Source organism: Aptenodytes patagonicus, chromosome 2 (genome assembly GCF_965638725.1).
Source record: "Aptenodytes patagonicus chromosome 2, bAptPat1.pri.cur, whole genome shotgun sequence".
In the NCBI taxonomy this organism is placed as follows: Eukaryota; Metazoa; Chordata; class Aves; order Sphenisciformes; family Spheniscidae; genus Aptenodytes; species Aptenodytes patagonicus.
The window spans coordinates 38,655,381-38,681,500 of NC_134950.1; the positions used below are offsets into that span (position 1 = coordinate 38,655,381).

General features: G+C 42.3%; 1 protein-coding gene across 1 annotated transcript in view; it reads left to right on the forward strand.

Moving 5' to 3' along the window:
- Positions 1-741: 741 nt before the first annotated feature.
- CPA6 (carboxypeptidase A6) overlaps positions 742-26,120 on the forward strand; it is a 90,960-nt gene continuing 65,581 nt past the window's right edge. Inside the window, exon 1 of the mRNA XM_076328952.1 lies at positions 742-839. Coding sequence (XP_076185067.1) covers positions 742-839 — 98 coding nt within the window. The remainder of the gene's footprint in view (positions 840-26,120) is intronic.

Consider the following 26,120-nt stretch of genomic DNA (forward strand, 5'->3'; position numbering starts at 1 on the left):
ATGTGGATCTTTCACCGTCACCAGTGTGGAAAAAGAGACTGCAAACCCCCGGTTTTCAAAAACAATGGTGAGGTTTTATTTTATGTTATTATGGCAGTCTCCCTTCCCCTTCCCACTACTCAGGCCCAAGATTTTTGGCAACGCTGGTAACTTGAAATCCCACTTTCTTCTCCCTTCGCGGTTCCTAATGGACTCCCCACCGCTTATGTTTTATGTACGCGTATCTCTGCCCTCCCACCAGACTCAACTCTTTTGCCCAACCGGGAAAATCGCGGCGATAGACCCCCCCGATGCCACTTGCTGCGCGTTAACCGGCCCTTGGCCGGCTGCCTTGGCGCAGCACCTGCAGGCGAAGCCCGCCCCGCGGCACCCCTCTTCCCGGCAGTCCCGACGGAGCCGCCGCCGCGCCCGCGGGGGGCTGCTCGCCGCCCCCCCCCCGGCCCTTGCCAGCCCCCGGCCCCCCCGGAGCAGAGCAGGGAAGCGGCGGGGGTGCGCACCCCCCGCACCCCTCAGCCCTCCCAGGCGGGCGGGCGCCTCCCCGCCCCGTCCCGTCGCCGTCCCCGTACCCAGGCGCGGCGGGGCTGCGGGCGACGTCCTCCCCCGACTTTCTCCCCTCGCCGCTGGCGACCAGCGACACCTCCGACCGCCCCGCTCCTCCCGGCCCCCGCCTCCGCGCCGGCTTTGTGTGCGCGGCAGCCGCCACCTGAGGCGGGCGCGGCGGCGGCGGCGCGGCTCCGCACCATGCCGCTCCGCGGGCGCCCCGCCGCGCTCCTGCCCCTTTGTCTGCTCTGCCTCCAGGCTGCGCTGCCGCTCCGCGGCCACCGCGGCCGCTACGCCGGGTAAGTCCGCCCGCCGCCCCTCTCCGCCCCGGCGGGGCAGCGCGGGGGCGCGGCGGCCGCAGCAGCACCGCGGCCGCGCTCCCTCCGCGAACCTTCCGCAACGCCGCTAGCAAGAACCGGCTTGTATGTACGCGTTCGGGCTTTTCTTCCCGCTGCTGAGCTGTTTGTTTGCTTGTCTCCATTCAGTTGTAGCATGCCCCGGCGCTTTCTTGCAATAGCTGCTGAAAGTCTCTGCTAGCAATAGGAAGGATGCTACATTGGGGGGGGGGGGGGGGGGTTAGTGTCCTTGTAGAAAGAGAAACTGCGATTATACAGGGGGAAAAAAGTTTTAGAGGCTTCACCGTGCTCTGAAATGAGTGAAGGTTTGTATTTTCCTTTAGGGGACAATTTTAATGGGACTTAAAACTGTTTTAAAAAAAAGTTGAACAATGTGCAGTCCTACTGAATGCATAAAAAGCTCAACCAATAAGGGAACTTGATTAACCTTACTGTAAGCAAGTGAAGACTTTTACATGTAGGGGTGGTTTTTTTTTTTCATTTGAAGTTCAAATTTGTGTTAGAAAGGGAAAGATTGAACTAAGTAGTAGTAAAAGGCAAACTGTGGTATCATTGCTAGGCTTTGCCTCCAAAGTGTATGTTCTTTTTGCCTGATTTAGAGACTTTGTTTTTAGCAAGTATTTACCAAAATAGATAGATTTATGATGCAGATGAAAAGACAGCCAAACATAGGAGCATTAGAAGCCAGTGGCATCTTTTCACATACAGTCTAAAATTCGTTCAAACTGACCAGCAAATTCCTCAGGATAAGCACACCTCCTTGTGGAAGTAGGAGCTGTATTATTCTTTTTATTTTATTAAAGTAGCCAAGCCAGGCATGTAAATTCCACTACTGAAATGAAATTTAAAAAAAAACATTCCCTGAGCTTCAAGGATCTGGTAACGTGATATGAAGCCATTCACCCCTGGGTCGCTATTAGTGATAGAAAGTAGTTAAACAATTGACAGCTGTTTCACCATCTCTGTTCAGTTATCGGGTCCCGGTATCTATCTGCACCGCGAAACCAAACCGGCCACCCCAGGCAGGAGCCCTCCTGGCAGTGCCAGAAAGGAACAGGACAGAAAACTAAACTGTTCTTTAAAGCCAGGGTCTTGTCATAAGTTTTGTGCAGCAGCGCTGTTCTCTCTGTCTGGAGCCCATTGCACAGTCATGGTCTCGGTAAGACCCAAGTTTTTTAAATTCAAGACTGTACTCAATTTGTTTGCAGACGACATTGAGATGAATAACACATTCCCAATGCTGGTACATAACTTTTTCTGAATATTGGTTACATGAGCTATCTATTGATCGATGTATGAGATGTCAAAATACACATTTTAATATCCTCTAGGTTTAAGTGAGATTGTCAATCTATAGTCAAGTTGGTTAAAATAGAAAAAAATGCACACAGATTCGAGTATTGTACCTCTGCTCATTTATGTGATTCACCAATTTTGTTAAAGTCTTAAAAACAAGTTTCTTGTTTAAGCATTTTATGTGCCCTGGTTGACGTGTGAAAGAACACCCAAACTCTCCCTGTTGATCCCTGTCCTAGAAGCTTTCGCACAGAGTCTAGTCCAGAAAAATGAGACTGCTCATCAGCTTCCAGAATTTGGGCAAGCACAACAAAAATCACTACTCAAAAAAAAGGCTAGAGTTCATTATAAAAACTCTTGGTCAATAGGCAATTGTAGTAGGGGGCCAAGATACATTTACAAGCCTTGCTGAAAATGTGGTCACATTTGTAACAGAAACCAGAATGCGTACCACATGTGCAATGCAAAGTGGAAAAACAACCTGATATTTTTCCCACTCTACTAATCTTTTCCATTTCTACTACCCTGGCATTATTTGTGTCAATAAAAGATGATGAAAAATAAGTTTGAAGCGGGATGAAGGTTTCTTCAGAATTACAAATGTATCTTGTCCTTCTGAGGCCCAGTGTCAGCCTGTGTCCTGGGCAGGATCATTTAATTTCCTCTGTGTGTGCAATTGATTAGAAACAGTTGAGCAGGTATTGCCATCTCTACTGAACCTGGTCATCACCCAAAGGGAAAAAAATTTTGGTAGGTTTTTTTTGAGAAAGGCAATCAGGAGGTGAATATAGTTTTCTAATGTTCATCGTTAAAAGGGGTGTCCCAACCACGTGACTTCATTTTGTGCTAAGAAATGCATGTCGATCCTAGTCATTTCTATCGTGTCAGAAGCTGTACCATATAGGGGAAAGACATAAATACAATTAGGGCAAAAGGATGAGAGAAAAAAAGAACAAAAAAGGCAATGGAAAACATTTCTCATAAACTCAGGCCAGCACTAGGAGGCACAGAGCAATTGTAGCTCTTTAGCTGAGGACTCGTGACCGAAGACAATTAATTGGTATTGCACATGTTTCCCCAAACTAACTTCTCCAAACTGTGTTCAGAGCAGGCCAGGTATGCCATATGGACGCACCTTTAAGCAAATGCATTCCAGATACCTTTGGGAAGTCAACAAACAGTTGGGAAGTCTCAGCAAAGAGGCAGCAAAGTTCACTGAGTTCTCGCAAAGACTGAGGAACAGGTGTATTTGCCTTCTGCTGCCTCACACAACACGCAGGAGCTCAGCCCGCCTTTGTGCTCTTGTGCCTGCAGGAACTCAAGAGGAGCTTGGAGCTACTGCCTTCGCCTCTCAGTGTCTTTTACACTGCTAATCAGCTACCCTACAGGAAACTCAAAACTGTACTCACACACACACATTTTTCCTTCTCCCATTTGCGTGCTCTGTCCGAAGGTTCCAGGGGAGATAGGCAAGAGGGGGGGACACATCAGGGTTTGGACAGAGTAGATGTGCTGTATTCAAGAGGATTTTCCAGGAGGCCATTACCAGAGGTTCAAACAGGGGCAACAAGGATAACCAAATGTGTGAAATGGTTTAAGTGCCTGAAATAACCACGTAATCTAGGACTCTCTGGTTTCTAATAGAAACAAGTTAGGGCCTAACAGATGTCTACAGGCTTTGAGTGACATGGAGGTGGTGGATAGAGATCAGTTGTTCACTGTTTCTTCCAGTTACAAGAAGTAGGAGGCATAAAACGAATCTAGTAGGAACCAGGTTGAAAATAAGCTTCTTCACCCCACAGGTGTGAGACTTGTGGAAATGCTTGCTGAAGGATGTGAAATGTTTACAAGGATTCAAGGGGGCTTGACAGGTCCATGGAAGGGCGAGTTACTAGGTATGCTACTGAAGTGACATCCAGCCCAGGAGATCACTGTGTTGAAAGTAACTGTAGGTTGGGAGGGTACTTAGTGGTAATATCATATACTTTTGCCTCGTTGTTACTCTTCCTTGGGTAGTTGTCTTTTGACAGTTTTCCAGAGTAGGGTACTGGAACACATGGACTTTTTGTGGGTTTTTTGACCAAATGCAGCAATCTTCATACTCTCAGGAATCCTATGAAGAAGGAGATGGCTTCCCATTAGCAGGTCAAGATTTCTTAGGACAAAAAGCATCTCTCTCATTTGTTCTTTAAAAATCACTACTAAGATCTTTTTACTCCAGCTCATCTACCTCCACCTGTACATGGCGGTTGGGCACGTTCCCTCCATTTTCTATCCCACCTCCTGTTCTTCCAAAGCCTTTTCAGAAGTGTGCTTCATCTCACCTCTTCTCTCACCTCAAATGACCAAATGCAGGCAAAGGCTGAAAAAACTTGGCCAGTTCTTCGCTAACGTTTTTGCTGGAGGTTTTGGAGTCTTTTTAAATATTGGATCGAGATGTTAGCTCCTCCAAAATGTCCTTCTGTGGATTGCAGTGCTGCAGATAATTGTCATTTCTCTTGGTCAGGTGAAGGCTACAGTACATGCTTACATTATTGTGTAACAACTGCATAAAATAATGTAGGAGTGATGTTGAGGTGGGTAACAAGGAAACTGAAAACAGTAAAGAAGTGTTCTGTAATCCAAGATATAATATGCTGCAGCTACTGGGACATCACATCCTGAAAATTGCATAAACCAACTGTTCATGTAGATAAGCACAGATATCAAATCTGAGAGCATTCAGCAAATTTCAAGTATGTTAATGCCCATTAATATCCCTACATACCATAGCTAAGTGCCTCTGATCCCACAATACCTTACACACAATAGCTGGCAATTGTTCTGTCTCATGGAAAAAACACATGGGAGTGTGACGAAAATGAGTTGCTGAGGGAATTGAGAAGTGGAAAGGAACTCCTTCTGTGCTACTCCCCTCTGCAGATTTTTTCCAAATGTTTTAATCAGGGACTAAAAGATCTGCTTTGCTGTGTAAAAAATGTCCTTTCTCTCTGCTGCTCAGCCCTCCTTCCCCACCCCCAAGTCAAAGTAAAATGTCATACACACAACTGGCAAAAAAAGCATTTGGAAAGCACACCGCCAGCATTAGCTGAAAGTTAATCATATTCATTCAGATGAAAACCACACCTAGTGCTTCTCTGGATGGTGTCAGGGAGCTTCTAAAAGGTGAAAAGCTGTGAGCTCTCTAGCACAAACAATTTTAAGTATTCTCTTTTCAAATAACCAATAATTCTGTAATCAAAGCACCACTGATTCATAAAAAGAGCACAGATCAGTGAAATCCACAACAACTCTGGGACCTCCATACCCATTCTTGTCCCAACACCACAACTCTAATTTTGTGCTTTCTCATCACGTGATACTCCCCCTGCACAATATCATTTATGTTCTCCTAGAGGAAAAAAAAAATACTGCCAAGTTTTGATTCTTCTGTAAGTCCAGGCATGATAAATTTACCTTTTAAAGCCTCTCTGCCCTCCTCATTATAAATGAGAAATACGAAGTGTTTCAGTTGCTCGCTCTTTCCCTTTTTTACCTTTTTTTTTTTTAATAATTGGAACAACAGTGCACATCCACATTACCCAGGTGAAGTGAATGCCAGGCAAGGAGGCTCCCAGTTCATTATGGCTGTGTCTAAACTGATCTCCAGGTTCATGTCACCATGTGAGCCTGGTCCCATACTTGTCCAAATTGGGACCCCATTGGGTGGTTTGTGGTTCCTGTCTGGCCTCTGCAGGTGGAAGAGAGGGGCAGAAAGCATGGGGAGTAAGGGAAGACATAAAAAATCAGGACATGGACAAAGCTTGCACCCATACTTGGGAGCTCTGAACCTTTCCTAGGTTTCCTTCATTAGATGCAACCTATGGTCTTCCCGTAAGAATGATTCTTTGGGACGTGTAAAACCAATTCCAGTAAACACTTACACTTTCCTCATTTTTAAAAGTATATATGTTACGAATGGGAATGTAGTATATTATTAAAGAAAATTCATGTTCAGGCTTGGGTTTTAGTCCAACAATTATGTTCTGCAAAAAACAGGATACATTTAAGGTGTACTTAGACCAAGATACTTACAAAAAAACAGAATTCACGTATCAAATCCATCTAGACCCACAGTCTAAAGCATCCACTTTGAATCCACCAGCTTCACTGTCTCATGGAAATAAGCAGGCAAAGAAATACAGCTTTTCCCAGAGCTTCTGGTACTAGTTGCAGGGAACTCCAAAGCTCCCACTTCTACGCTGTACCCACTTCCAGCTCCTGCTGCTGTGAATTCACTCTCCCGGAGTCACTCATGGGCTTTTGAAAATGAAGTTCTAAACTCTGAATATTTTGTACAGCACTTTAACAAGCACTTAACAGGGGACAGATACTATATAAATTACATACATACTGATTTTTTTATTTAAAAAATTGGAATCTAAAATATATGAGCAATTCACATGAAAGACGGTGGAACTTACTTTTAGTCCAGAAGGAAAATCACGGTTCTGGAAAGAGCAAATTTGAAAAAGGGAAGCTAAAAGTCTGCTTTTCTTGAATACATTGCTAATAATTTGTAGGGAACTCTAGTTTCATGCACTGCATAGGATTGTATCCCACACTGCACAATAAACGGGATCCCAAGGTCTCCTGAAATTCTAGTATCTGTAAAAATGTCATCCATATGTCTGAAATGGCCTTACATGGTCAAAATGCCATAGGAAACGTTTATTGCTCTATCCAGTTGAAGGTGAATGGCCACCATTAATAATTTCTCACTATCTCCAGGAGGTAAACTCTGTCATCTCTGTTTTGCAGAGCTGTCATTCACTTATCTTTTCTCCTTAATTTTACCCCTGAATACGTAACAGAAATTGTTCTCCCTCTTCTATTGTAGAACATAGTATTTAACAGTGCGCTGTGTGCATGATGTTCAGGCAAAAATGAAGAAAGAAACAGATACGTTGATCATATATTGGGCATCTGTTCAGTAGTCCTGTAAGCAAAACCTGCTGTGAGGATGCATATAGCAGTAAAAACTGAAAACAGGCAGTGTAGTTCACCATTCAGGTTTTTTTACTGTTCAAGCAGTATGATTTGTTTTGCTCCCAGGCAGGAGATAAGGAGAATTTTCCTGCAGTTTGACCCTCTACACAAAAAAAATAGCACTGTTACTGTCTCCTGGCCACCTAGCTTACATATTTATGCTATCAGTGTTATTTTTCATGCAGAAAACAACTTTCAGTGAATCCTGTACTCTCCATTCTATTTACAATGATAAGCAGGTTTGGTTGCAAAATGAGAACCAATAATTACAATTATACATTAGACCTCTCTCTGAAAACCCCGCAGGCAAAACTCCTTGCAGAACTTAACAGGACTTCTGCTGGTCTCAGATTTGCAGGAACAGACCTACAGTCAGCAAACTTCTGGAGACAATTAAGCCCAATCCTATTTTTTTTTTCAGTAAATTTTGATTCTGATTTAAAGGCTTTGTACACATGGTTGAGTACAAAGATGTGGTTCTGATTTGATACTGGTGTTATAGCAAAACATGCATGGATTTTAAGGGTGCTACTAATTTACACCTCAGTATATCAGATCAGAATCGGACCTTAAACAGACACTGACACAGACATCTGCAAAGAAAACTCTAAAACTGCTTTTTGTGCAAGGCACCTGAGGGTAGGTGAACCAAAGTACTCTGAATTGAAAAGTTATTCACACCAACAAATGGATGGGGCCAATATATTCCATTTTTTCTAATACTTTGCACCTTTTGAGCTTGCCAAATGAGGAGGAAGGCCAAGGACTTTCTTGTGAAACTAAAAGCCAGACATTGCGCATCACCCAGGAGGAGCAAGGACACCTGGCTTTGGGGTGGGTGCTGACACCGGCTGGCATACAGCAGCAGGCAGGGAGCACGAACCCGTTCCTTCTGCCTGTGCCTGCTCAGTGCAGGCTGAATGCTCTGGAGAACAAGGTTCTGCTGAGCCCTCTCTTCCCCTGGGGAACGATGAGACTTGCAAGTGTGCTTATATAAAGAGAAGCCACACCATAAAGTTACCAGGCAAAGCAATACACAGAACACCACTTGCTAAGGAGAAGATGTTCTAGACTTCTTAAATACAGCCATGAAAAAATGAGAAGTATCTTATCTAATCAAAACATTTTTTCTTTTCTTTATGTTCTGCAGCTCGGTTAAGGCCTTTATACAGGGAAGGCTACCAAAGCAGGACCTTGAAAATGAGTTTGTAGGGGGATTATTACAGTAAGGTTATTCTAAGAAAAACTTACTGTTTCTTATACCATACCGTATTTCAAATACCTTCAGGAGAGTAATGATACAGTTTGCAGCACCTCATGGTTGACTCAGAGAGAGAAAAAGAGGCTCTTTTTATTTTCAATTTAGATTTTTGTGTTGCATTTGGATAATAACTCATGGTTACAGTATCCTACAGGTTTGAAAGCCTCAGGTAAGCAGCATAAAAGGTGGTACATCTTAAATACAAGACAACATAACAGCTTGTTAGGCCAGAAGACTAGAATACTTTTTTTTCTTTCTTTTTTTTTTTTTTGAGGGACAGGTAGCATACATGATAAAACTGTAGTCTGTAGATTGATTTTAAATGTGAATGTTTTGGCCATTTTCATTTTTTTTCTCCCAAAGCACTGAAGGTGTTAACTTAGTTGAAATAAATTAACAGATTAATGCACTGAAGTCAGGCATTGGATTATATAAGTATGGGATAGGACCCTGAAAGAAAATCAAGCCTTGAGGACAGATGTGAGAAATTACTTTAGCAGGCCTGATGAAAAACTGGTGCACCCTTTGATTTACTCCACTGTATTCCTACCAAGATTACCACCAGATGCTACTCTTAAGGCTGCAGTGCAGTGATACAGCCAAACCCCGCCAACCCTCGCTAATGGCCGGCTGCTGCCAGGGCAGGTGGTTGTGCTCCCGCTGTTCCAGATGTGCAGTTGCTGCTCAGGGACTGGCACTCCTCTGCCTACAGCAAGCAAATTCCAGGAGGAAAGAGAGCAAAATGCACTTCTGCCCTTTATTTTCTCCCCCTTTTTTCCCCCCTGGACAACTTTCAGCTTGTCAGGCTGTGATCTGGCTGCTGCAGAGCCTCTGGGGTGTTCATTTTGGCACAGGCAAGGGGCGGAGTGGCTGGTTTTTCAGTATCTGCCTGCGTACCTCAAGCCTCTCAGTCTCCCTGTGCACATATGCACTGGAGAGGGTTGTGTGAAACCAGTTAATTCCAGGTCTGAACTCCAAGGAGCACACTGTGGTTTTACCTCAGCAGAATTTGGCTTCCTGATTAGTCCCAACTGCCAGATTCCTCTCCAGACCAATGTCAATGGAACAATCCCAAACGAGTGTTTCAGGCTCATGGAGAGAAGAGTGGGATGCTTATTTTCAAATAAGCACCTTCCTAAAAGTGCAAAACCAAAGAAAAAGTTAACCTTGGTACTACCCATCATCACATGTAGGTTTTTGAAGCAAAGGGACTTCATCGTTCCTATAGTCTGAAGAAGCTGTATGTCCTTCTTTACATAACAGACAAGACTGACATGATAGTGTCTACAGAAAAGTAACCTCTAAATTTATTAAATAGGTTGGTGTTAAGCAAACAATAGCTGTATTTGTCAAGGAAACAGGGAAGACATTTAAATAAGGATGTTTTATTAAGAGGTCTGCCTTTCTTGTCACAGTGCAGTTTCAACAGGGAAATAAACCTTGGCTTCCCTTGAACTGTATAGGACAGGCAGCCAAGAACATACTCTGCCTAAAATTTATACCAAATAACAAGAGTCGCCATGTAAGCACGCTGCCAAGTCTGGGCTAGTAAGCCCAGTATCTCAGCAGAACGAGCTCGTGTCTTTGCCGGCAGTACACAGTGTAAACATACCCCGTGGCACAAAGACAGCACGTCGTGTCTTTATTCCACTCCGTTATCAACAGGCTGGATCCCTGGTTTGTCTGCCCATGGTAGTGACAATGCTAAAAAATATATATGGAGATAGTTAATAGAACATGAAGTCTAAGTAATTTGCTTTCTTTGTGAAAAATTAAATAGCTTCATCTTTAGTCTGTTTAGCTGACATTCTTTTGTTTTGCTTTTACTAAAAGCAGTTATCTTAGTTTTGATACAGTCTTAAAGTCGTGGCCTATACAAAAAAGCTTCAGAGGAAATGAAAGCGTTGGAGTATAAAGGGTAAAAGCTTTTATATTCACTGTCCAACAGCATAAAAATAATTCCTGATGTATTTTCTGAGGCCTAGCCTAGAATTGTAACTGCAGTGAAATATGTAATAATGCAGGTTTTGATCCCTGCTGCAAGAGTTGTTTCTGTTCAAAGCTAAGTTGTCCTGAGGGAGAGTGGTGGTTCTCCCTCTGAAGCAGCTGCAAGGAGCGGGAAGCGCAGGAACCCAGGGCTTCTCTGCTCAGTAGAAGGGCAACCACGTCTTGTGAGGAACCCTGTCTGCTTGGCATGGACTATGCAGTGGCTGAGCACGTTTGGTGTATCGTATCTCTTAGAGGCCCCAGATAAAGAAACATCATCTGGTCAACATCGTCAACCTCTGTCAGACACAAGACGCTGATCTGCTCTTGCCGGACAGTTCTGGGCCAACGTGGAGACAGAAATGTGGGTATTTCAGGCTCAGATTTGGTGAGGGAGGACTCAGGGGCTTCAGCCTTTCCTCCCTTCTACGATGTATACTGTTTGTCACATGAGGTAGTTATGCCTTTCAAGGCCTTGCATCTAGCCTCACCTGCCAAAAATGTATATCAAATTAGGAACTAGGTGTCCAGTGAGTTCAAGTGCTTTTGCAGTTCAGAAGCAGGTTAGCAGGTGTCACAGACCTGGAGACTTTAGGACCATCAATGTCTCACCCTAATCCAGGCCCTCCATGTATGCTTAGTCCTTAGCCAGTGGGCGGCACGCAACCCATTGGTGTGTTATTTTTCCTATGTCCATCCCTCTTTCCTTGGACCTATCATCTCTTCTCCGTAAGATAACTGGCATTTTTTGGCTATATGATGAGTGATGGACAAAAAGGCACCCAAAAAGTCTGGTAGTCAGCACAGGCTGCCCCTGCCTGACCAAAGTGGAGAACAATTTGTAATGATTAGCATGTATCACCCACAAACAGATGGGAAAACAGTACAAAACCCTAGAAAGATTAATTAGCTTAAGCCTCTGCGAGATGATGGAAAAGTGAAGTAAAGCCAGTCTCCTACATGGTAAGGAGTCAGTATAGACTAGTGCTCAAGATGAGTTAAGCCTTACGTCTCCTTTTTATGAGGGGCGTCCTCTCCAAATGCTATAAAAGCTCCACCGAGGAGGGTGGGTGGAGGGGTCCAGGGACCAGGAAAACCTGATCTTTTGCTTCTGCTGAATGAAACTGTAAGAGTGAGGAGAAAACCTGCAGATTTTACCTTGTCAGACCAGATCAGTCATACCAATTTGCAGTCAGCGAGACAGTGCCATGAAACAGTTCAGAGTACAGAATTATAGAGAACAAGGGATCCACACTGTGGTCTGTGAAATCTGATCTTTCTGCATTGTTTTTCTTTAATCCAGCATCCATTATCTCTGCTGAAAAAATACACATGAGCTTTTATGTATGGCAACTGCACTGGGGGTGGTCTTTGAATTAGAAGGCATTTGTTCGCGGAGCCTGCAGCAAGTCACGCCGGCTGCAGGCTGCACAGTTAGACTGGAAAAAAAGAAGTAAACAGGAGACAGAAAGCATTCTCCTGGATGGTTAAAGAGGACAGGTCCGTGAAAACTAGGAGGTCTGAGGAAAGAGGTTTCTAATATTCAGGTGTATTTACTGTGAAGTGGCATTAACTGAGATACAACATTTTAAAGGTTTATTCTACGGGTAATGGATCTACCAGATTTCAGTTATCTTGTTAGAGCTAATTGAAATACAGTCTTAATGATGGAGTAGCTAATAGCTGGCCAATAAAAATGGTAAATAATCGTTCTGTTAAAACATATAAAATAAACAGAACAAAAAAAGGACTTTATGCAGAGGAAAATGCAGGGATCTCACTGGGAGGACCAGTTTCACAGCAGCCAATGGAAAACATAATTATTAGGGTGTATTTAGCAACTGACAGTCCCTCTGCCCCTCTGGAAAACATTACTTTCTTCAGGAGAAAAAATAACACAAACTTCAAGCAAACAAAGAAGGAATTTTTAAATTAGTTGTATAAAGAACTTTGCTGCTTACAAGAATAAATAAATGGGCGAATTTAAGGTAATGTTTTTAAAGTTATCAAATTGCATGCAGAGTATTTATTTTTAAACTGCATGGCTATAAAACACCAGATGTTGTACAATGAAGTAATGTCAGAAGAAGACTAGAATCTGTTGTCTATGAGGAGCAGGCAGATGCTCGCTTTTAGCAGCGACATCTTGCTCATAAAACTTGCTTTCAGTGCAAGGACACCAAACACTTTTCATTGCATTCAAGACTTGTGTCCCCATTGCCTGTGGGGTTTTGTTGTTTTAAGCTTAATTATTACTCATGTGAAACAGGGAAGGGGGAGTTTAAAATCAGAGTTTATGGTGGAAGAAGTAAGAGTTGTCTTATCTTACGGTAGGGATTAACCAAAGGAAACATTGCCTGTTGGATGGGCACTGCAGCCAAAGCTGAGAGGCCTTGCTGTTCTGGCCACACATTGTCTTGATGTATGGCTTAGGTCACTCCACTCTCTATTTTCCAAAAGAAAAATGGAAGTACAACAAAGAGAGAAATTTTTCATTTGTGATGGAAAAAACAAAATCCTGATAGAAACGCAAAGTATCACCTCATATATTGTGCTGCTTCTTGCATAATATAAGTTTTTGGCAGCTTATTCATAGCCATGTAGCATGCCAACTCCATTTTCTATGAAACTTTATGTAAGGATAGCTGGGCACAAAAAGAGTATAACAAGAAAGAAGCTGCAGAAATATGGAGCTGACAATTTAATGGTTTTGTACAGCTCTAAATTTGTGTGGTATTAATTCACATAACATATCAAGTGTAGCTCAGTGTGCACATATTTTGCACATCACAGCTTTATAGACTGAAGTAATTGCAAATGGAAATTAATTCACTTTATGAATTTATCTCAGTGTACAATGTAAAAAAGACAATTCAGAGTGTAAGTGTATATTCATATAAAAGCAGAGAATGTGATTTTAGCTGGATTTTAAAAAATTACCTAGCAGCAAAAATAAACACAGCTCTGTATCTGGGTTCTGATTTTAGTGTTTGATTTTAAGACATGTACTGTTGCTGCTAATTTCCAAAAAAACCCCTTCAGTTTATAATTTTGCTAAATCCCATTCCTTCAGGCATATCAAAGCAGCTGTCCTCTTCTAGGACAAAATACAGAGCAAGGCTGAGGTTCAATATTGATCACAGGTTTCAAAATTTGTGCACTCAAGATAGCGTAAGCCGATACAAACATTATATATTTCTCCATGTGAAATTTCATCTCACTCTTTTAGTCCATTTCAGCCAAATTGAGCTACATCCTATTTATCTACCAAAAACTCAGCAAAAGTAAATAGGCCAACCAAATCTTTCCCTTCCCTTCCTCCAGCATTTCACCTTTAGATGGGGAGCAAGTACATTAGAGGCTCTATCTGATAAAATCGCTGGGTGCTACGGCAGCAGAAGCAGATTTTTAGAGAAAATGCTTGGGGGACATATCTTGGGAAGCAACAGCTCCCTGATGCAAACAGCATTTGGCATCAAAAGTTCTTTCACAGAAGGCCTATGTACATAGTTTCTCAGTTGTTGTTTTCAAAGGACCTTTCCTTTTGCTGGCTGTGCAGGTGCTGAGCTGAGATTACAGCCTGCTGTGTAAAAACCTGCTCATTTTCCTCGTACCTGCCTCTGAGTTCTCACCCCCCTTCTACTTCATTGTCCTCATGTCTCGTCGTAAACAGCCTGCAGAACCGTTCTGGGTTGGGACTGGCATTTTACCACCTGCTGGATCAGCAGATAACTCCAGGTCTTTGTTGTCTTGTGTCTGCAGTATAATCAAGTAATAGCAGTTTCCGCTCTAACACAGGTCTTTTGGACAGTGGATCCAGCCAGTATGATAAACAGCGGTCTTATACTGGTGCAAGTAAGCTTAACAATTTTTTATTAATATGGATGCTTTCAGTTTAGGGATTTGTTTTCAGTTGGACAGAAGGCAACAAGTGCTGATGAGATGATTTGTTTAAGGAGCTAGCAACTCTCTTCAGCATTTTGTTAATTTTTGTGAATTATAATAGCAGGAAACAACCTAAATTGCATTTATGAAATAAACTGATCGTTTCCATCAAGTATTAACAGACAAAGCTCTGTTTCTTAACATGTTGACGTGAGCAAGCTTGAGAAATAGCTAATACCTGAGTGCAAGACTCTACTGACACCCTTTGAATTTGGTATCTTGTTCTCCTCGATCCCTTTGGGTTTTCTCGATTTATTTGCTTGGCTTTAGTAGTTTTCTGGATGTGAGAGTTGGAAATTGTGATCAATTAAGCGATGAGTGAGCAGGAGGTCATAAACAATAGCTCTAAGAGACATTATCTACCCTGTTTGTTTCAGCCCAAGGTAACTCTCACCCTGGATGAAGTTGATAGCAGTGTCCTTTTTCACTAAAAATTACATGTATTTTTATACATTCACACAACTATGTGCATCAACATTTCTGAAATGTGAAAGGCATCCATTATACGTCCAAACCTGTTAAGTCAAAGCAACACACACAAAGGTAACTGTCTTTCATACAGGAAGTATGAATAGCATGATGTCATTCAGTAAGGTAGACTAAACAATCTGTCTCTTTTAGATAAAAACTGTAAAACCTTTAGACACATTTACTGTATCAGGTATCTGATGAAAATTACAGTAATAAATCTGAGATGGTTTAGAAACCATATTCCCAGGACAATTACAGAATGCCCTAGGCTTTTGCTGTCTGCCTGCTGTTAGGCAGAACATGTTTGCACCATGTTTCATAAATTCAACTTTTGCAGCATGGAGTGTTTTCTTCTAAGGGCACAGCAGTGAATTGTCTAAACAAAATGAAATCAGAATCTAGCCAAAAATGAACGCTCCTTAATTTGAGGAAAAAGTGATTACCAGGCAAATAGGTGAGATTTTTACAAGTCACTTCAGAGTATTAAGCCTTTTGTAACCTGGGTGGAAACAAAAACCTTACCATCTAATAAAAACTCTGGCTTTTTCATTTAGCAGAGCTCCCCAAAAGTAGATTACGTTTCTTTTCTTGGTAGCATAAGGGAATCCCAAACCCTACTGCATTAATTCTCTGCTTAAAGAATGTTTTTCAAGTCACACTTCTTCTTCAAGCTTATAACTTTGTTGTTCCTTTAGATGACGTGAATAACACTGCCACCTTATCTTCTGATTTTTTATTTACCTATTGAATTGCTGGGGGAAAATGCAGACATTTATTCAGGAATCTGAACAATTCTGGGGAATATTGGCTCAGGAAGTTCATGGTTTGGACAGTTGGTAGTAAACAAGCTGTTTTCTCCAAAAGTTACAAAATTCTCCAAAGTGAAGGAAACTGTAATGCATTTTAATTCATGTTGTGACCAGAACTTCCCAACCTCACCCCACACCTCTACACAAATATTTATATTATCTAGCCATAAACTGACTTTATTAAATTAAATAAGAAACTCCATACTCCATTTTACAAACATTTCTCCATAAATTAAGTCGTATTGGTAACAGATTCTGAGCCCACAGAAGTCCAAAGCACTATTTGAAGTAGTAAGATGAACTATTTAAAGGGTCATTTTCATGTTTCTTAACAATTTTCTAATTGTTAAGAAAGATTTTCAACCTTTCGTTTAAAAAAAAAAAAAAAAGAAAAAGGAAGAGCTCTTAGGTGTGCCAGTGGCCACAGTACCTCACATCAGATTGGGAGTGGTTTATGCTGTCCTTTTGGTATATCAATCACAGGACCCATTAGCAAAGAGTCAGTAAAGGAAAGAGAGTCTTCCAGGCATGAGACATCTGGTTCTTTGGCAGCCTACGCGGACTTTATATTGCCAGCTTTAAATTGGGCCTTTGAGTTTGCCTCATGCTTTAACTGACGATGGGCTCTCTGGACTGCCACGTGTTCCTGGTTGCAGTAGCTTTAACATTTAATGTTTAGGCTTATTCCCCTCCCTTCTCTCTCTTGAGGATCTCTGCGTCGGTAAAGCTTCACGCTCAGCCCTAGTATTTAGGGCTTACAACATTGCTCTTCTAAACGTCTAAATATGCATTTCTAATTGGTTTTCTAAGGACTGGAACAAATTTGCAGTACTACAAGAATTACGATCCTGAATATTCCTGTGCATCATCTGAAGTTCTACACTTGCAGAAATTCAAAAGAAGTAATTAGAAGATTTCCCAACCACAAGACCATTAACACATCCATTGACTGGTCAGAAACTTCTCGGTCGCTTACTTTACTAAACTGAGTCTGAAGTATATATAATTGTTTGTAGCTTAGTGTCAGGCTCAATTATCCAAAATCTATTACTAGAGGAAGTCAGCTGGAGGAATTGTGTTTGTCAGTTATGAAAATGAGGTCTAGGATCAAACTGAGCATGTCATCTGAAACACAGGTTGTAAATAGTCCCATTTATCTATATCTTGATTTAAGGTATTCTGCAAAGAAGCCCCTTACTGCTTGTAGAAGTAGAAGAAGCTGCTGTTAGGGAGAAAAAGAATTCTGATAGTTATCTCTTGGATATAAAACCCTAATAAAAACATTAAATTGCTTAGAAGGAGCACCAGTAGTTTCCAGATGAAGTGAGCTAGGAAATAGAGGAATCGAGATAGTTCATTCTTAATCTATTCCATTTGTGTGTTGGTTACAGCGTCCTAGTACTCTTGCCCCTACATCTGACACTTCAAGCGTGTATATGACGTACCTGCTCTGCTGAATGGTTTAGGGCCATCGTATCGTTAGGCCTTCTGGAGTCACGGAGCCAGTTATATTCATGCTGATCTTAAGAATTAGTTGGGTTTTTTTGTTTTCTGCTCACATGATGCAATCAAGAGAATATCTAGTCATCTGAAATGTCATGGAAAATGGCTCTCCTCTGTGAACCTTTGTACTCAAACCCAGCAGATAAATAGCCTAATGCTCTTGTTTTCCTTTGCTCATAATTTTTTAAATTTCTTTTAGAGTCTGCACAAACTGTTTGAATACTCTAAGTCAGCAACAACTGGAAAGGGGAAGAGCATCAGGCCAGAGGATTGCAGTTAGCACTCCTCTCTGGCTCTGTGTGCTATTTATCGCAGGTATCACTGACTTCTCCTGTACCCCAGAAAATGATTAAATGCCAGTAAGTTATGCTGAGTGACAGTCAAGCGTTTTCGTACAAATGCCTTCTAACCTCTACAGACAGACCTTCTTCCCCAATTGTATATTCTATAAAGACATAAAACCTTCTGTCTTTATGCCAGTCCCTCTGTCTGTCTGCCCACCTCTTCATGTCCAGATTCCCATTTTCTACTTCTTCACTTCTGTTGCTGCTGAGCCCTGCCCCAGCCTCCATCTTTTGCAGTGCCCTCCCTGCTCTTGTGATAATGATGCCCCACTTCTCTTCAAGTTTAGTGCTCATTTAGAAATCGCTACTGCCCTCGAACCTTCGACCAGTGATGGGCCACACAATGGATTATGAATCTTTCATAATCTGATATAAAAAACATTGTAGTGTGATATTACTAAGCATGCTATTAAACTGATTTGAAAACCATTAAAATAGTTTCACTTATAATATTGGTATCAAAGGGAGCGTAAATAAAAGGGCTTCTGCGTCTTCCCTTGTTTTCACTGTGAACAACAGTGGGACAAGGGAAGTCAGCAGCTACTCTGCTCTTTAGAGGATGCCCAAAGGCAAGTTTTAAGTGTTGCTCATTAAGTGTGAGCATTAAGGAGACTTACAGCATCAGGAATCTCTTCACTTTCACATCCAAAGTGACAGCAAATGGCAAGCTAGCAGCCACCCTGCTCTGCTCCCTAAAACAGCCATGGTTCCGGTGCATTTCTGTGTTTTACTGTATTTATCTGGTCATGTGTGATAGCACGGTCATTTACAACAGTAATAACACAGCACCCGGATGCCACTTACTGCTGCGGCAAACTGTACCAAGCTCTAGCAGATTACCAGGCTTCCTGCGGACAAATAGCACCCAAATATTCATCTACCCAGGGAATTAGGCATCTGTTCACTTTACCTACCGAACTGATAGCCTCTTTGTTACACAGTTCATTCTCTTGGCAATTGACTTTCAGAATAAATGTGAAATGCAAACCTCGGAGCATATAAAGAGCCTCTAAAATCTATCAAATCACTTAGTAAAATCCATCACTTTTGGCTCAAAGTACTTCCTAATTTAAGGCTGACATTTATGTGTTACTCAAAAATAGCTAAACATGAATACTGAAAAGAGGAAGGAAGCTAGAAGCATCAGAATTAGTAGTTAAACTTTTACAGCACTTAATTTTAAAAGTTAGGCTAATGGCATGAGATTCTAAAATCTGTGAGAACAGAGGATTTATGGTTTTGCAAAAGACCTTTAGAAAGCTATGTTCGTGTGTAGCTGGATCATTAAAATATTTTATGGAGAAGTGTTGAAGAAGAGTGCTTCAGTTTCATTGGCACTTGCTTAAAACTGTAGTATTTCACATAACAGTCTAATATGGAACTGAGAAAGCTTATTTTACGCATTTAAGTATGTACCGACTTTGATAGCATTCAGATCTCAACACTTGTATAACGTAGTGCCCCTGTAGGCAGAAAACATCTGTCAAGTAGAGCTGGTAAAAACCAAAGTTGTTACTCTGGGTGTTTTTTGATGAAATTGGCCTTCCACAGAATAGAAATTTCTGTGAGAGTTTTTCCATGCTTTCACTGGCCCCAAAAAAGAGGCAGCAGAGGTATTTAAAATATAATTTAATAAAAATCTTCTGGAAGCTAAATAGATTGACTTCCTTCTTATTACTTCTCTGGAAATAAATAAATTTCCTGAGCAGTTATTGGCAAATCAGGATTTACCTCAATTATGACAATAGTCTGAGGGTGAAACTTCTCTCATCAGAAGGCGGGATGACTTGAAGCTCATGTGTTAATGACATGGATTTGAGTGGGGAAAAATGTTTTCCACAAGCAGTAGTGTAGGATGTACATCCACACTCTCAAACACAATCTTCTGTTGTAAAAAAATGCCCTCCAGTAATTATACTACCTTCGGTAAATTTAGAGTATGACTTTTGGTTAAATTTAAACCTGAGCAAAGATCTACTTATAAGTCTTGGCATATTGAGTCAAAATAACCATCCTTTCAGGTTATGTCTATGTTGGCGAGTAGTGCTATGTAGACACGCCGATGAGACTGGATCAGTTGGTGCTGAGGAGTAGACCTTCTCCACACTATATGAATCTGGTTGGGTTTTGCTTTGGACTGGCTGATCGGATCCCATGGGCTGAAAGCCCGTTCGTGGTTAGGGCACATTACATGCACCCCAAGTGCATCTCAGTTCATGTTCAGTCCAGTTCATGCACCTTGAGACCGGTCCATCGTGTGACATGCACCCAGAGGCTGCTTCGTAGTGCGAACCATGTGTTGGTAAGAACGGACACTCAGGCTCACTTCGGAAGTGCACATCTGATCTGAAATAAAATCATAGAATCATAGAATCATTAAGGTTGGAAAAGACCTCTAAGATCATCGAGTCCAACCGTCAACCCAACACCACCATGCCCACTAAACCATGTCTCTAAGCGATGTTTATGATATTTAAATGTTTATGTAGCTTCTGTCCCTCTCCCAGCACTAAGTCCTAAAGAATAAAATGTCTGAAACACTGCAGCTGTTAAATAGCATGCCTGCAGTGAAGGTTTCTTCCTCATCTCCATCATTTATCATTGATAGAGAGACTGAAATCTCTGAGTTGTCTTGGAGGAGGATACAAAATTGCTGTATTTGTGATTAGTTGTTTTTATAATTTGTGGGCATAATGGGGAACGATCCACGATTCCTTTCTTTGTACATTTTCTAAAAGCTTTACTCAACCGTTGGTTCCTTTTTCAGAAGAGTACTTTTCCATTATAATCAGATTTGTATTGCCTAAAAATGAAGTCATTGCCTGCTCTGTACCAGGAATGTATTTAAACTAGCAAAATTTTTCCTCTCCTTTGCTTTGTGGCCCAGACATGATAACTGCAGAAGCAAATGTAGTTACTATAAAACATTGCTATATACCGTCTGTTTGTTGGGACCTGTACACTGAAGGATGTCGTGTCGGTAATTATCTGGATTGCCTCAAATCACTGTCCTCAGAGATTAGAAATCAGCTGGCTGACGAACGACTGAAGCAGTTCAGGATCATCCATACCTTTTATTTTGTTAGCTGAGGACTGAAGTGAGTCATACTTAGTGAACAGTATTTGTCCTTCAGTAACAAATTGTATTGGGGGAAACAAAATGTTTACCTGTGTGTACCTGAGCCACCCATCTGAGTGGACTTTGAAGAAATGCCCCGTCAGCCTTGGCCTGTGCGGCAGGTCTCGCGTGGCTGGGGAGAGCTGCGCAGTGCGTTGGGGTCCGTGGCTGTGACCGCGCCACGGTGCCCACCTGGCACTGTCTCACTGGGTGCTCTCTGCCTTCTCAGCTCCTGCCATGCAACAGCTGTGCATCACCATAAACCAGCCTCATATATGTTAGCTATGTATACACCACACCCAACACAAAAATAGCAAAGCATGAACTCTCAGTATCCATTTTTTCCTTGAATTCACTTGCAGAAGGTGTCTTTTGAACCCCTCCTTTACGGAAACCAAGACACCAGTAACAAGAAATACAAATTCTCCAATAACAAAAGTGGTTAATACCAGGCTTTCGCTTTTGAAGTTACTATAAACGGAGTCGTATTACCATGAGCGGGCTTAAGAAATGTAGGGCAAGTCCCAACAGCCCTGGAGAGGGACTGAGGCTGGGCTGAAGATTTAAGAGAAGACACAAACTTGTCTGGCGTTGGCAGCTTCCCTTGTAGTAAACTGAGCACAACTGTTCACAGCTTCTCGCTTGAGGGCAGAGGGTGGAAAACTTCCCCTTACACACCACACGGTGTTATTCTCCACATTACTTTGGTTTTACGGTTTACTGAAAAAAACTGAACAGATTCTGCGAGGGCAATTCAAAGTGCTTCAGCATCGCACTGCTGTTCCTCACGCAGGTGACGCTGTACAACCGAGCGGTCAGCTGGCTGTCACCTACTGCAGGTACGTCCTGCTGACTCTGGGCTAGAAGGCTGGTCCAAAATAGAGAGCTCTTCGTGAGATGCTTTGGTAAAGATAACCACCTTTTGACCCATGCTAACGTTCAGAGAATCTCAAAGCAATTTTATATTGCGTATGCCTTCTGGAAGCACATCAAGAGGTATTTAAGGAAATTAAAGTACTTGAGGCATTAAGGAAAGGAAAAGGGAAGTGTCCTGCTGTAGGCACCATGGCAGAAACAGTTGCTGGAGGCAGGAAACTGGCTCTGATCAGGGCAAGTGGGATTACTGCGGATATCTGAGGCTCCTGCAGTATGGTCCTTCATACAGCGATGCTGGACGCTTCACTAGATCTGTACTGTGGCAGTCGATCATTTAATACTTATTTGTACATTCAGTCATTCACTATGTGTTTCTTAATGTTCAAGACTGTACTCCTTGAGCTAAAATGCTACCTCAGAGTTTTCTGTTTACAAAAAGAGACAAAAAAATTCACTGCTTTTCTCTTTTTTCTTTCACGTTTTTCAGCAGTTCCTTATTGTTGTGCTGAAACTGCTTTACCCAGCTTCTACTTGACATCATTTTGATGTGAACATTTTGATCTGCTACTTCCTTGCATTGTTCACTTTTACTGTGCACTATTTTCCAGTTGAGTGGTATTAAAAAGTTTGGAAATCTACTACTAAAAAAAATACTTTATTAATATTTATTAATTTTAACTTTATTAATTTTAATATTTGTTGGATCTATGTACAATATTAATAAGATTTAATAACATAATCTTTGCTGTTCCTGTAAAAAGATAATAAAAAACAGATGATCTAACATCCTTCTGTAATTTATTTTCCTGTACAGCTTGCAAAGGTTTGTCCTTACCAGAAAAGGATTTAGAAAAGACTAGCTTGACTTTTCACCATTTTCATAAAATCAAAATGCTAAACGTGATAGATGAGCTAAATGCGAACAATGAGGTCTAAAAGCAGACTTTTTTTTGCTCTGGCAAATGGGCAGATCTGAACGGCTTTATTGTAACACTCACTCGAAGCACTTTATGCCTGTATTAACAGACCACATAACATACGTAATTGCCATGTTAAGCACAGCTATATGGATCTGTTAGCAACAGGCTACAAAGTCATTTGCATTAGTCCAACATTCATAGTATAACCTAATCATTACTGATCTTGCTACAGCCTCTTTTATGAGAACTCAGAAGACTGTTACTCCTTATTTCATGCAGACTGCATTAGTATGGATGATTCCCAATCATAGAATAGTTTGGGTTGGAAGGGACCTCTAAAGGTCATCTAGTCCAAGCCCCCTGCCATGGGCAGGGGCATCTTCAACGAGATCAGGTTGCTCAGAGCCCTGTCCAACCTGACCTTGAACGTTTCCAGGGATGGGGCATCCACCACCTCTCTGGGCAACCTGTGCCCGTGTTTCACCACCCTCAGCGTAAAACATTTCTTCCTTATATCTAGTCTAAATCTACCCCCCTTTAGTTTAAAGCCATTCCCCCTTGTCCTGTCGCAACAGGCCCTGCTAAAAAGTTTGCCGCCATCTTTTTTATAAGCCCCCTTGAAGTACTGATAGGCTGCAGTAAGGTCTCCCTGAAGCCTTCTCTTCTCTAGGCTGGACAACCCCAACTCTCTCAGCCTTTCTTCATAGGAGAGGTGTTCCATCCCCCTGATCATTTTCGTGGCCCTCTTCTGGACCCGCTCCAACAGGTCCGTGTCTTTCCTGTGCTGAGGGCTCCAGAGCTGGACACAGTACTCCAGGTGGGGTCTCACCAGAGCAGAGTAGAGGGGCAGAATCCCCTCCCTCGACCTGCTGGCCACGCTTCTTTTGATGCAGCCCAGGATACGATTGGCCTTCTGGACTGCGACCGCACATTGCTGGCTCATGTCCATCTTTTCATCCACCAGTACTGTCAAGTCCTTCTTGGCAGAGCTGCTCTCAATCCCTTCATCCCCCAGCCTGTATTGATACTGGGGGTTGCCCCAATCCAGGTGCAGGACCTTGCATTTGGCCTTGTTAAACCTCATGAGGTTCACACAGGCCCACTTCTCAAGCTTATCCACGTCCCTCTGGATGGCATCCCGTCCCTCTGGCGTGTCAACCACACCATTCAGCTTGGTGTCATCTGCAAACTTGCTGAGGGTGCGCTCGATCCCACTGTCTATGTCACTGATGAAGATATTAAACAGTACTGGTCCCAATACGGACCCCTGTGGGACGCCACTCATCACCAATCTCCATCTGGACATTGAGCCATTGACCACTACCCTCTGGATGTGACCATCCAACCAATTCCTCACCCTTTACCGGACAGTCCACCCATCAAAGCCATACCTCTCCAGTTTAGAGAGAAGGATGTTGTGGGGGACTGTGTCAAAGGCCTTACAGAGGTCCAGATAGACGGCATCTGTAGCCCTTCCCTTGTCCACTGATGTAGTCACTCCATCATAGAAGGCCAGTAGGTTGGTCAGGCAGGACTTGCCCTTGGTGAAGCCATGCTGGCTGTCTCGAATCACCTCCCTGCCCTCCATGTGCCTTAGCATAGCTTCCAGGAGGATGTGTTCCATGATCTTCCCAGGCACAGATGTGAGACTGACTGGCCTGTAGCTCTCCAGGTCTTCCTTTTTTCCCTTTTTAAAAATGGGGGTTCTGTTTCCCCTTTTCCAGTCAGTGGGAACTTCACTGGACTGCCACGACCTCTCAAATACGATGGATAGTGGCTTAGCAACGTCATCTGCCAGTTCCCTCAGGACCCACAGATGGATCTCATTGGGTCCCATGGACTTGTGCACCTTCAGGTGCCTTAGATGGTCTCAAACCTGATGTTCTCCCACAGTGGGCAGCTCTTCATTCTCCCAGTCCCTGCCTTTGCCTTCTGCAGCTTGGGCGGTGAGGCTCGAGCACGGGCCAGTGAAGACCAAGGCAAAAAAGTCATTGAGTACCTCAGCCTTCTCTGTGTCCCTGGTAACCAGGTCTCCCGTTTCGTTCCAGAGAGGGCCCACATTTTCCCTTGTCTTCGTTTTATCCCCGACATACCTATAGAGTCTTTTCTTGTTGCCCTTGACGTCCCTGGCCAGATTTAATTCTATCAGGGCTTTAGCTTTCCTAACCTGATCCCTGGCTGCTCGGACAACTTCTCTGTATTCCTCCCAGGCTGCCTGTCCTTGCTTCCACCCTCTGTAGGCTTCCTTTTTGTGTTTGAGTTTGTCCAGGAGCTAATCTATTCCTAGAGCCCCTTTCTGCCACAGAGGACGAGAACAGCCTGTGAGAAGTTTCAAACTAAAACTGAACAGTGAAAACAAAAAAAATCCTTAAAATACACTGTACTTCGGATGTTCCTGTGATGTGGTAAACTCCCTTCACTATGTCATTAAGACCAGACACCTAAATAGGAGTTTTTACATGCTGCCTGATTTATATCCATGCTATTCTGGGCTACTAAGTCTTTCTGTTGGATTTAAAATAGAAAAGTTTTAATTCTCTCTCCATGCAGAATGGGAAGGTTTCTGGAATCTCCCATCGTTTCCCACTTACCCAAAATTGTCATCATTGTCAAATGGTGTTTCAGGTGTAGACTGTTACTCCAATGTGCTTCAGCTCAGTAAGCCTTCTGGTATCATGGGGAGAACCTCGGTGTTAGCAGCTTTGTTGGGTATTACATCTAACTCACCCTACAATCAGGACATTTTTAAACAGAAAAAAAAAAGGAAAGCCATCAGGATTGAAAATGTTGCTGTGAGGGCTGTACTGCAGAAGGATTTATTTGCCCATGCAAGGTAGGTATCTTTTAAATGAGTACCAATAATGAACTTACTTACAAATTGCAGGGCAATAAACATCCTGCAATAAACATTTTGCCCTAACATTTGCACATCACAGATGTCAGCAGATATGGAAACTCAAGACCAGATTCTCAGTTTATGCAAGCAGGCGTAACTCCATTGACTTGAGTAAAACAATGTATATTAACACCAACAAAAAAGAAAAGAATACCAAGTTCTTTTGGAAGATATTTTAAGAAACAGTTTATTATTTAAATATGCAGTATAAATCTTTCTCCTTACAGTCATAAACACAGATTGCCAAGAAGTTAAATATCAGCGTCACAACACAGCTATAATATATGGACTGCATTTATTCCTTGGTGAAGCATTCTACCTCACTTTGGTTAGGTAAATAACCTCACCAAGACCTGTTAATTGATTCATTGCCTGTTATTGCTTATTTGTCACCCTTGTTTTAAAAATATACATTTATCTTGTCCTAATGAGGAACAGGAATAAAAGCCATTCTCAGCTGATTCAAGGAAGCATGTCAGAATGTGCAGAGTGGTTAGGTTAGTGTGCAAAGCTCAAAATAAAATGCTCAAAGCAATCATATCCCTGGAATCAGAGAACAGCAAGTTTGGGTTCCTTAAAGGGAGGAAAAAGGCAATAAAACAGATAGCCCTAACGTAAAGCCGCCAGAGGAAGAGAATATAAAATAGCTTAAATATATTGTGCTCTATACTGTATTGGTTCTTCTGCAAGTATTTCACTGTGTAGATGATGGAGAGAGGACTTCCAGAGGGTGATTCGTATCTTTAGCAGCCTGAATAGTCTCGAGATGCC